Below are 13161 nucleotides of genomic sequence, written 5' to 3'. Positions count from 1 at the left end.
AAATTCATATTTTTATCTAACTTTTTCTTGAAAAGGGGGATAGCTATAATTTTATTTTGTAGTATGGAAGGTGATTAAATTGAGAGAATACCAAGTGTTCTATGCTTCAAGGAAATTACTACAAATGTTTAAAAACTGATGATCTACATGTTAAATGTCTATTTTTTTACCTTAAACATTTTAAACTTACCATCTCAGATATATTCTGAATAATGATATCCAAATGTGACAAAACTGATAAAAATGTACAAATGCTCATTTTGAGTTTTTCTTCACCCTAGCGAAAAAGAATCAATCAATTAGCATTGAGCAGGTATTTATTCAGTTACGGGTACTGTGAAGGTTACAAATAGGCATATGACACGATCCCAAATCTTAAAAAGTTCACATTCTAGCTAGAGAAACAAGGTTATAAAATCATAAAAAATAGAAATATTAATACGAGAGCTAAAATATAAATAGTATATGAAGGAATGCTGTCAAATAAGTGGTCAAGAAGAGAATGGTAAGTCACTGTGAATGGTCTGAGAAAGTTTCACAAAGGAAAATTAACTTAAATCAGACAATGAAACAAAGGTAGGGTTTGGCTTGAAGGCAAAGGGGCAGAGATTTCTATACTGGAAGAAGGGAGCACAAGGAATTAAAGACCAAATGTAGAAAAGCAGCAGAAGATTCCAGTAGGGGAGGAAGGAAGGCAAAGATGTAGAGTTCTCTATCACCGAGACTACAGAGGAACTTGTTTGCTCTGCTATGCCATATGACCTTTATGGGGCACAGTGGAGGGAGTGGTTATTATAGGTTTGGGGGCAATAAAGAAATATAAAGATGAGGGCGGCAATAGTGGTGGTATGTAGAATATATTGGAAGGGGATGCCTATAGACAGGTTATAGATTAGATTAGAAAGTTGCTGCATTATGGAGTCATAGACTGGAGGGCATAAGGGAATCAACACAAAAACGTTCATTACAAGCACAAGACAGATATTTTAGGTATATTTTTCACTGCTTTCCTAAGAATTCTTCAATCATAAATTCTAGAACTAATCTGTGTATTTGGGGTAGTCTAGCTCTATGAATTCATGAGTATAAGGAACTCCCAATGTAGAAACTAACTACAACAGTGCAAATTAGAAAGTCTACAACTTTGAGACATAGAAAGTTGCTATAAAGGCACTGTGAAATTACAGGATTTGTCCATGGTCCTATCACTAGCACATGTCAGAGGCAGGACTTGGACCCAGGTTTCATGACTCTAAAGATGGCTGGGACACTGCCTCTCTAATCTCTACATAAATGCCTTCAACGACTTAAGTATGTCACAATAACAAATCAGCGGGCTTATCTGATATACGTATGTGTATAAATTATATATGTCTGTGTAGGTATATAGATGTAGATATAGGCGTAAAGTACCTAATCCATTCTGATTGCTAATTACTATTTACAAAAGCTGTTTCAATTTTTTGTTTTGTAAATATTAACTAGTAAGACCAAGACTAAACGGTAACACAGTAGGCTAACTCTATTACTATTCTCTTTTTCACGCCTTCCATTTACTTATTAATAAAGTAGTACATCAGATTCAAAGCTGAGTTCATCAAATGTTTTGCTATGGAATATAAAACATGGGGCCACTAAGTGCGTGAAACTCTTTTCTAAACAAAACATGAAAACTGTTATTTACTTACATAACAAAAACAATTCCAGAACTTCACAAGAAACTGAGGAAATTTATTAAGAATCAATATAATAATCCATTCTATTAAATATTTTATGGATGCTTGGTTATTAACGAATCCTGCTTCAAAAATCTTGCCAATAATCTGATCCAAGAAGTTCTAAGTAAAAAAGAAAAAAAATCACAAAATCAGTTATTCCCCTGAGGAAAATTCATTTCTTGCACATTAAACATTTAAGCAAAAAATAAAGGACAAAAAACCCAAAAGCACCTTAATTTTCTTTTCATGAATTTTTCTAAAATATTTAGCAAACAAAACTAAACGCTGGATAAGGAAACTCAATAACCCTAATAGTCACCATCAATCTTAAGTACCATAATTATGTAATTTTTTTATTGTTTTGGTTCAAGATTTTATATAGCTGCCTTAGTACCTTAGCTACTATATCAATAATTTTAGGAGTTACTGAATGATTTAAATCAACTACACACTAAGAGCTGACTTTTGCAAAGTAATCAAGTCCACAAGGCGATTTATAACACTCTCAACTAAATAGCAACTTGATATCTAAGAGTGTGTCTTGTGTTTGTTCATCCCTTTGCAATCTTTGTTTTAAGGTTATCGGGTTTTTTTGCTTCTCTGTTCCTAGATCATCCTTCACTTCTGTGTATTTGTATTCCCAGTCAGTTCTCTCATTTCTTTAGTTTTCTGCTGTGCATTCAAGTTTATTTCTATTCTGTCAATTATTTCTGTTGTGCAGGCCACAAATTCTGCTTTCACAATTCCTATTTCTTTTTTATAGCATTTGGGGACAATATAGTTTCATGTTCTCTGGGTAATCCACAGGGTTCCTTGCCTCATCAGGTATTGATTCACTGTCCTCTGATTTGCAATATTTAGTCAAAGAAGTTGAGACTCTTTTAACTGATCTGGAGGCCATATTCTCATCTTCCCTTTTGGTTCATCTGCTTATTTCAGAGTCCTTGGTAATTTCTATATTTTTTCCTCATTTCTAACTTTCTGACTCTTCTTCTTTGATGACTGTTACCCCAAAGGATAGACCTTAAATGTGTCTCAGCATCCTCCCCTACTGGGTAATTTATGGTTCAATGGCCTTGGTCTCTGCTCCAAGTAACTTCTGGGGGGGGACAGAGATGGCCCCAGATGAATGCTGGGAGCTTTCCCTTAGTCTAAGTGATATGCCACACACACTGGCATCCTGCCCCAGTCCTCTTTGTTCTTCAGTTTTTTGTCCTTCAGTTCTTTTTTGCTGTACCACAGAGCACTGCCATGCTGCAAACCTACCAGAACAATTTTCTGCTTTTTGATTTTCGGGGAGGGACCTGGGGTTCATGTGCGTGCATGCGTGTGTGTGTGTGTGTGTGTCTGTGTGGGCACGCTTTCTATCTGTGTGCTCCAGACGATGTTCCTGAAACAGTGTGACTGAGCTAGATCTCGTGCCAAACCTCCTATAGATATTTTTGCTTTGACAGCTTTCTAGTTTTATGAGGCAAAAATACTATCCCTAATATTCTGCCACCCTCCTTCTTAGCGTTTTACAAGTTAGCCTGTATCCTAAACTATCATTACTTCTGCTCGGCAAGGAGATGGAGTCTACACTGGCTTGAGTGGTTCCTAGGTTCTTTTGTTGTCCGTACCGTGGTGACTGCTTTATATCAGCTACATTTTTACAGGAAAGAATGATAATTAAGGACATTACTAATGCCTTTTTCCATTTTTCTCCACCCCCCCCCCATCAATGACAAGTGTTTTGAAAATGTCAGCGTAAACTTGTTGGAATTGTTCGATATCTTCTCATCTTTATTCTTTCATCTAATCTGAAGTTGTGTTTTACCTTTGCTCTAAATACAAGAGTTAATAGGCATGGGGCAGCCAGGCAGCGCGATGAGCAGAGCACCAGCCCTGAAGTCAGGAGGACCTGAGCTCAAATCCTGCCTCAGACACTTGACACATTTACTAGCTGTGTGACCTTGGGCAAGTCACTTAACCCCAACTGCCCTGCCTTCCCCCCTCCAAAAAAAGATAGTTAATAGGCAAAGACAACTGATTTTGAAATGACTCCCATTATCAGTAACTGGATTTCCTGCCTGCTAAGAAATATTACTAGAGGGGCAGGGTGTAGGGTAATGTAATTCAGTACTTGCCATCTCTACAAGTCCCATGTCTTCCAATACTCTTAGTAAAGAAAGTATCCAAGCAGGTTAGATGTAGCTTTTTCCTTTCTTGGTGTTTCAAACCTAATCCACAGTTTCCAATACACTTGTTTGTTATTTTCCTCTGTGCTCACATTTGTATTTTAGTGAAAGTTATCACCAGATAATAAAGTATTAAAGGGGTACTGATTATGCTATTTAGTCCATTTATCGACTTATTTCTATGAAACTTATTATCCTAGTAAAGAAGTAATTAGGCCAGTACCTTTCTTCATAAAATGCATCTTCTACTTAATTTTAATTATGAAGCTTGATATAGGTATGTATTCCTCAGCCTAATCTCATTTAAAAGTATCAAGCATTTTTAAAACAGAACAATCTCTTAATTAAAAAGATAAATTATTTTTAATTATGTGTATATGATGAAAGTTATACCTGGTCAAATTTGGGGAAGAGTACAAGTAGAGTCTGCCATACTCTATTTTTTACTCTGTGCTGCAAAGAATTCACATAATAGCGTGTTCTAGACCTGGATACCAGTTCATCCTGAAAAGAAATTCAATTTTCATGTTATAGCACAAAGTTTAGAAAGCACTTATATGGTTTGTGATCAGAACTAAAACAAGTTACAAATGCAATTTTCTAGACCATAAATTGGTAACAATTTAACCCTAAACCCATCAGCCTACCACTACATTTGGAAAATAAATTCATGTGCAACTACCCCAGAAAGGAAAGGGGGAAAAGGAAGAATCTCATAAATGAGAGCCAAAAAAAAGAAAGAAAAGAAAAAAAGTAAGTAAATGCAGGACTTTTTTTTTCATTTTCTAAACACATAAACACAGAAGTTCAACTTGTTTCTAAAATTCAGAAAAAGGATGAAAGTTTATTTGTTAAATGAAATGAATGACATTAAATATGGCTTACTTCAATGATTCAAGGAAAAGGAACAAACACAATGAAGAAACTTTAGGGAATATTTAACAAAACTTCATTTTACAGATGAAAAACAAACTCTGAAAAGTTTTAAAAAAAAATTCCTCAAGATTACAAAGCTAATTTGTGGCAAATTCCCAACTACCTCTTCAGTCTAGTTAATTTTTTTTTTTTAACTCTACCAACCCTACCTCAAGGCATGAGTTATCTAAGGTGTGCTGAGGGGGAAGAAATGGTAGAGGAAAAAAAAAAAACCACGAGGGAAAATTTGTGGAGGTATAAAAATTTCAAAAAAATACTAAAACTTTTTTTAAAATGAGGTACAAAGGAAGAAGGATGTGCATGGAAGGGGCACAAGGAAAGAGGATACATATAGGGAAGGCAAGAGACCAGACTGGTCTGAACTCAAAACTTGTGCATGGTTATTTACATGTTGTCTCCTCTAGTAGAAAGTGAGTTCCTTGAGGGCAGGGCATGTGATGCCTTTCTTTGTATCCCAGGGCTTAGGATAGTGATGTTGTTCTGTCATTTTTCAGTCGTATCCAATTCTTCATGACCCCATTTGGGGTTTTCTTTGCAGAGATACTGGAGTGGTTTGCCATTTCCTTCTCCAGCTCATTTTATAGATGAGGAACTGAGGCACACAGGGTTGAGTGACTTGCCACAGTCTCATAGCTAGTAAATGACTGGATTTGAACTCAGGTCTTCCTGACTGCAGGCCCAGCACTCAATCAATTTTGCCAACTGTCTAAGCTGCTCGGCACATAAATGAGTACTTAAATGCTTGTTTGTTGACTGACCAAATTTAACAGAAAATTCTTTGAGAGAAAAAACCATATTTTATACCTCACCACAAGGTGCTCTATACACAGGCATTGAAGGGTGTTTCCTTGTGTTTTCAGAAGAAATGTGCACAATAGTTCTGGGGAGTTAGCTATCCTCCTCCACAAGTTTAAAACATTATAAAGAACCGTGTACTTCTTACTTGAGAACCAGAAGGAGGAACAGAGGGACACACAGCTTACTGTTTTAATATCAATCTCTTTCTCCACTATTTCACTCAAATTTGCCTATCAAGACAATGGCTATCAAAAAAAAATTCTTTAATTTGTTGCTCTCCGTGTTCTGTTTTGCTTTTTAATTTATTTTATGAAAACTGAAGCCCAAATGTACAATACTGCATTTCTGACCATGTGGATTATACACTGTAACTTCACTATATTTGCTAAGGTTCTACAATCTTTAGAGTCACCCAGGGTAGTAACCTTGAAATCATCCTCAATTCTTCCCTCTCCCTCACTCCTCTATTCAATCAGATGCTAAGTACTATTAATTCTACCTCTGTATCATCTTTTCCTCTCTATCCACATGGCTACTACGCTACTTCAGTCCCCTAACACCTCTTGCCTAGGCTACTGGAAGAGCTGTCTAACTATATCAGTAAGGCAGAATTCATGACTTCAGAGATAACCATGAATATACCTGAATGGTCCAGAATTGCAGGATATAAGGAATTCTCTAAGTAGAAGGCAGAGGAGTTAAAGCATTTATTGAAATTCAAAAGTAGCAGACCCACGGACCAGTGTTCCCAATTCGACATCCTGGCAAGAACCTTCCAAAGCCAGTATGCCCATCTCACGATAGTGACCAGGAGGCCACAGAAAAACATTATGGCAGCAAGCCAAGCCATACTGGTGCTTCCCCTGCCCTGCCCCAATGCCAGGGCCTTCCAGCAAGAAGACCACCCAGTGGCCTCAATCCCCTGCTCAGCACTCTCTGGTCTCCACAAAGGTCAGTCCTGCTTTTTGTAGCACCTGCTGCCATCGCCGCAGCTTCCGCCGCAATCTCCAAGCTGTGTTCCAGCTAGCTGACTGCTTCCTCTCTCCTTCAGCTCTTAACTGCTCTCACCAACTGCTTCTTAGCTCTGCTCCAACCGTTCAGCAAGCTCCTCCCACCACAGGCTTCATGTCATTATGTGGACCAGAACTCAGGTGCCTACCATTGGCTCCAGTCCTAGCCACTCCCCCCAGGACCCTGAGAGCCCCGCCCCCAAAGCCCACTCAAATGGGCTGGGAAGAGCTTCCTATTCACTGATTGCCTTTATACTAACTGACCTCCTTTCTTCCAATATTTCCCTTCTCCAATTCATTCTGTACATGACTGCCAAACTGATAATCCTAGAACAACTGTAACCATGTTATTCCCTTGATCAAGAAGTTTTAATGGTTCCCTAATGCTTCTAGGATCAAATACAAGTTCCTTTGGACATTTAAAGTCCTTCACAGTCTCATTCTAGCCTATTGTTCTAAACAAATTTCATATTACTCAATCAATAAAACAGTATTTATTAAGTGCCTACTACATGTGCCAGACACTAGCACTGGAGATACAAAGACAAAAACAAAATGCTCTTAATAGAGAAGACCATACAAGGTGGTTTCTGGAGAAAGGGCACCAGAAGGTGGGGAATCAGGTTAAATTTCATGAAGAAGGTGATGCTTAGCCTGAGTATTGAAGGAAATAAAAGATTCTCTGAGATGGAGGTGAAGAAGTACATTCTAGGTATCAGGGATGACCAATGCAAAAGCAAAGAGACAAAAGACAGAATGCTGATTGCAAGGAAGAGCAAGAAAGTCAGTTTAGCTGTACCATAAGATGTGGCAAACAGAGTAATACATAACAAGGCTGGAAAAACCAACTAGAGCCAGACTGTGAAGGCTTTAAAAAGCAAACAGAGAAATTCCCATTTTATCTTGGGAGTTAAAAGGAAGCCACTGTAGTTTACTTTGTAGTGAAGTAGTATCATCAGATCTACACTTTAGGAGAATAACTTTGGCAACTCTGCGGAGGATGGATTGGAGTAGAGAGATACTTCACAGAACCTGAGAGCTGAAAGGGACTTCTGCAGCTACTTAGAAATGCCCGCTATAACCTGTCCAACAAGTGACTGTCCAGGCTCTGCTTTAACACATTCCACTCCCTCTCAAAGTAGCCAGTTCCTCTTGGGCACCACTCTGTGAGGAAATTTTTCCTGACTTCATGCCTAAATGTGACTTGAGGTGAAGAGACCAAGTAGGAGGCAGTTGTAAACTATGATAATGACTATTTAAGTAGTAAAAAATCATGACAGATGCATGAGATGCAGGGGAGGTACTCCCTTTCCATTCATGCCATGTTCTAATCTAGACAACTTGGCCTACTGATTTTTTCCCATACGCAATATTTCAACTCCTGCCTTTACACAGACTGTTTCCTATACCTGGAATGCTGTTTCTCCTAACCTCCACCTGTTATGACTCTCAGGTAACTCCTTTCAAGGTTCAGATCAAATGCTACCTTATACAAGATGCCTTTTTTGAAAGCCCCAGTCATTAGTTCACTTACCGCCCCAAACCTCAAAATTACTTTGCTTTTCCTTTTATATATTTTTAATTTGTACTTGACATTCCCCTCCCCCTCCCCCCAGTAGTATATAAGCTTGTTGAGGTTAAAGACCCTTCCATTTTTGCACATGCATCCTCAACATCTAGCCCAGTGACTGACATATAGGAAGAATTTAATCCTATTGAGCTGAATTACTTTATTATTCTATTCCTTTCTGAAATCCCACCAAAAGAGAACCCAGCTTAGATCCTTGAACATTCCAAATTTCCTATATTTTCAGAATTATAAAATATTAAAGTTAAATTACCTTCTCTTCACAAAACAAGTCAGGGACAGAGCCATTACTAGAATTTACCTCTTTAAGCAATGGGGAATTCAAAACCACAGGACCCAAAAGCTGCTACCAATGCATTTCTGTCCAACATACCATTTAAAGGGTGAAACAGAAGCCAGATTGCTGCTTCTTTACTACCTCTTTTTTCATAAGATCTTATTTACTCCTAAAGCAACCAGAGCTGAGCATACAGTTACAAGAAATTTGCCTACTTAGCTACACTGATTATTTTAATAACGGAAAATTGTCATCAGAATTTATACAAAAGCAAATCCTGACATATTTTTCTGAAAATCCACAATCCAGGGCTTATAACAATACTTCTAAATTTATGCTGCCTGTTTTTTGGATATAAAAACTAGGTTCAGTAAAACAATTTTGCCTAACTTAGTATTTACACTAATATTGAACTTAAATATTTAGAAATAAATACTAAAGCTAATTTCTTCTGGATTTAGAGGGTTTTTTTTTAAACATCTACAATGCACTTTCTGCCTATATGAAAAGAATAATACACTTGCTGACTGAACCTGCTGGGCTAACACACCATTATATTCTTAGTCCTTTAATAAAAACAAAGATTATTTTTAAGTTATCTAAAAGGTAAAATAAAATAAAATCTTTACTTTATCGAGTAGCTTGATTGCAAGATCTTCTATAAACATCTTGTGGGAAATATTTGATCCATCCAACAAACAAAGGAATTTGATAGCGCAAACTCTCACATAATGATCATCTCTGTTAGTACTGGAAAACATATGTATTGAATAATATTCAGTATATATTGAATGTACAGTAAACAAATGAAACTATTTTATCAAAACAGTATTTAAAAAACCCTAGTGAAGCAAATTTTATTAAGCTAAAAGTCCCATATTTAATGAAAAGAATTTTTCCTTACTGCTTAACATTGAAGATAAAAAGGATCACATTTCTGTCAATTGGGAGAACTCTCCAAAGAGTATGAATAGATCAACACAAATCCACCCTGACACCTGTTCTTATTCAACATTCATACTCTATTGATATTGGACAAGTAGTATCACCTTCACATAATAAGGAAAGCACATCTGATATCACAGCCAAGTAACTGTGTACAAGATGGTGTACAAGACTGCAAATACTCCTTTTATCAAGTTATAACTGGAAAAAATATCAATTATCACAATGGTAAGTATTTTTCTATATTAAAAAACACAAGGCATCTGGCAAAGGGCACCTATATTCTTGGGACTCCTTTACACTCTATTTGAAAAACTACAAGAAACAGAGCTAAATATAAGCCATCTTAACAAAAATGATTGGCAGTTAATTTAATGAATTTCTACATCTCTCTATTCTATTATAAATGAGAATATTGTTTCAAGTTAACTGGAAATTTTTACATATGTTGTGTTCTACCACAACAGTTCTTAACATTTTTTGCGTCATGGATCACTTTGGCAGTCAGGTAAAGTCTATAGACCCCTTCTCAGAAAAAAGCTGTTTTGGTTTGGTTTTTGTATTTCAAAATTTAAGGAAATTCTCAATTTCCATTAAAGATTGTTAAAATAAAGATGGAATTTTTTTTCCCCATGCAAGTTCATGAACTCCCTGAAACCTATCCATGGACTTCTTAAGGGTCGGGGCCCTAAGAACCCTGTTCTACAGGCTCTCTCTTGTTTAAAACACAAACTCTTTTTTAAAAGTGGATAGATTTAGCTCCATGGCAGATACTCTACAATGCACCTGGGAATATCTTTCAAAATAATATATTTTATTGTCTATAACTTTTAGCTTTACCATGAAAAGTAAAGAATGATGAAATTCATTATGAGTTCTCACAAACAGAAATGAAAGTGAATAATACAATATTGTTCTCTTTTAGGGGACAAAATAAATTTCAAAAATCATGTAAAAAAGGTGAGTGTCAGAAATTTAAGAGAACAATTAGTCATAAAATGTGAAAACACTATCCTGAAACTTTCACAAGGCTGAGTTCACAGGATAGATCTAATCAGAGACAAAAACTTTTAAAATGTTTCAGACACATTTTGTTTGATATGGTATTATCAGTTAGCTATGCCATCTGTAAATTTTTATAACAAAGAAAATCTAAAGAATAAATCATTTTAGTATATTCTAAAGGGGCCAAAAAATCTGCTATAGTCAGTCATTTTTTTCATTCTAGGCTTTAGTGCAAGGGTTATAGTCCATAGAATTTTACATGGTTGGTAATAGCATCAAGAAAAACAATTTTCAAAGAATAGCATATTTAAATGTATTTTTTGAAAGTTGGCTTAAACAACATTGTTTCTTACTCATAACTAGTACTTAATTAATGTTAATTGAATTAGATCTTATTTTTTTTCTAACTAGTAAATATTCCATTTAACAAATGTATCTTTTCATAATAATAAGGAAACAATTTCCCATTTATGTTAAGATAAGGAAAAAATATTAAACATACTTACTTTTCTGTGACAACATTTGCTGCGCATTCATGTCCGAGATTTTCTATGAAGGCTTGTACATCCTGTATAAGCCTTGACAAATAAAAAAGACAAAAGAATATTTTTAGAAGATTAAAGTACAAAATAATTCCAAATCTCATAGTTTTTATTTCTCATTTTAATAGCTTCAGAACAGAGAAAAGCAATGTAAAGTATTTGGCACATATAAATCTACCCAATTAAGTATTTAATGTAAATATCATAGTATGAAATCAAGTGCCTTTACCTTTGATCTCGTCTAAACACAGTTCCAAAGATGCAGCCTTCAGTAACAAGTTCAATATAATCTCTAGCACTTGAGAAAGGATCTTGGGACAAAGTCAAATCATCTGAAGTAGGAACTATCCAAGACTGACAGCAATAACTTATCAATATATTCAAGACCCCAGTCTTTGTTGTGGACATTTCAATTATTTTATATATAATCTGGAATGAAAATGAAATGAAACAGAAGCAATTAACTTACTTGCATTTTTGCTTTCAAAGAAATCAGTGTCTCTATAAACTATTAGGTGAACAACCTGTAATTAAAGCTCTTTAACAGAAGCTGCAACATAATCAATACCAAGTCTGTAAACAAACCTATTCAACGCCTAGAGACAGTTCCAAAAAAAATAAAAAAAAATCATAGCACCAACAAGATCATTTTGTTTCCTAACTTTTAGTCAGTTTTTTAAAGTAGTGATTATCACCTAGAAATCTCCAAAAGAACAAATTCCCTCCCTAAAAGAAGAAAAAATGAATAAATAACCCCACTACTTTTCCATAAAAAGAAAACTTCATGGCATACTTAGGTTTAGATTTCCTTTTTAATCATATAAAGCTCATTACATTATGCTGGTTAGTTATCTTTAAGTTTGTAACATTGAAGAAAAGACAATATAATAAATTTAGTTGTAGCTTAAAGTTGCTCACCCACAAATGATAATCACAGAAGCTATGCTTTAAAAATTTTTTTTTTTACCTCTTTTATTTTTGAGTATGCCTGGCCCTTGATTCTGGCAGCAATGGTAAGAACTTTGATATCAAAGACAAACTGGACAAAAGCTTTTAAATTAGACCAGAATATCAGTTGTGTGTTGCTCAAAGAATATATAATTTTCCAAGCCATATCAAAAGACTCAATGCAGAGTGATTCTGAGGAGCAAAGAAGCTTTAAAAGAAAAAAAAGGGAGAGACAGTTACCACAATTTCAAAAAACTGTAAAACTATTTCTATAGCTAGATTTAAATTGACAAGTCTATTGCTTACCTTAGGAACCAGTATTTTCATGCAATGAAACACTGGTAAAACTTGATCAGAAGGAAGGATAGTAAGGGCTTCTAATGCAGACTGCAAAATGCCTGCTGGCTTTGGAACAACATGCAGAAAGGGTTCCATCTCACCCTCCGTGGCTGGTATGAGGGCATGGTATTTGTTTAACAGGAATGAGAGGCAGAGCCACTGATCGTGAACATACTGTGCAACTACTCTCCCCCATCCCTGGGAAGAGGATGATTCTTCAAACAAACTGTAACAAAAAAAAAAACACCATTACTATCTATGCTTATTTATAGTCAAGTTTTCTTTGCTTTGCATATACAGTACAATGTTCTGATAGAGACAAATTTAAACATCGCTACCATCAAGTTCCCCTGCCTATAAAAGAATCACTTAAATTGAAGAAGCCCATTCATCATCAGCTACCAGGAAGAAAATCTGCTAATACTGTTGTAGACTCAGACAAATACAACTACACATGGTCAAACCAAACTGACACAAGCAGGGCTGGGTAAGAAGAGTATCTAATTCAGTTATTTAAACACAAAGATAAGATTCTGGATTTTACGATTTCTAACAACAATAAAAGAAACATTCAAGAACATCTTAAGCTAGAAAGGATTGGTACAAACCTGTTTTTTTCCTCAGCATGTGGCTTTCTTACTATCTGGTTGAGGTGAAAAGAAGAAATAAATTTTTCCAAAATTCCAACATCTAGGGAATCAAGATGCAAGTCTGACTTCTGGGAGAGGATCCCACAGACCACTGCCAAACACGCCATACTAACCACTTTCTGAATCTGTTTACCTAGTTTTGGTTCCTGACAAGGAAAAAAAACCAAAATATTTTGTTTAACATAAAGTCAATTAAAGTCCATTATAACTTTAAATCATTAATAAGTC

General features: G+C 35.7%; 1 protein-coding gene across 1 annotated transcript in view; it reads right to left on the bottom strand.

Annotated features, from left to right (window-relative positions):
* The window catches only part of TARBP1 (TAR (HIV-1) RNA binding protein 1), a 75621-nt gene that overhangs the window by 17847 nt on the left and 44613 nt on the right, over nt 1-13161 (bottom strand). The window contains exons 15-23 of the mRNA XM_036756110.1: nt 12892-13079; nt 12251-12509; nt 11964-12152; nt 11226-11425; nt 10961-11032; nt 9134-9254; nt 4289-4399; nt 1689-1838; nt 191-277 (exon numbers count right to left, since the gene is read on the bottom strand). Of these exons, the coding sequence (XP_036612005.1) occupies nt 191-277; nt 1689-1838; nt 4289-4399; nt 9134-9254; nt 10961-11032; nt 11226-11425; nt 11964-12152; nt 12251-12509; nt 12892-13079 (1377 nt within the window). The remainder of the gene's footprint in view (nt 1-190; nt 278-1688; nt 1839-4288; nt 4400-9133; nt 9255-10960; nt 11033-11225; nt 11426-11963; nt 12153-12250; nt 12510-12891; nt 13080-13161) is intronic.

This window comes from Trichosurus vulpecula, chromosome 4 (assembly GCF_011100635.1).
Source record: "Trichosurus vulpecula isolate mTriVul1 chromosome 4, mTriVul1.pri, whole genome shotgun sequence".
NCBI lineage: Eukaryota > Metazoa > Chordata > Mammalia > Diprotodontia > Phalangeridae > Trichosurus > Trichosurus vulpecula.
This window is presented reverse-complemented; position numbering and strand designations above follow the sequence as displayed.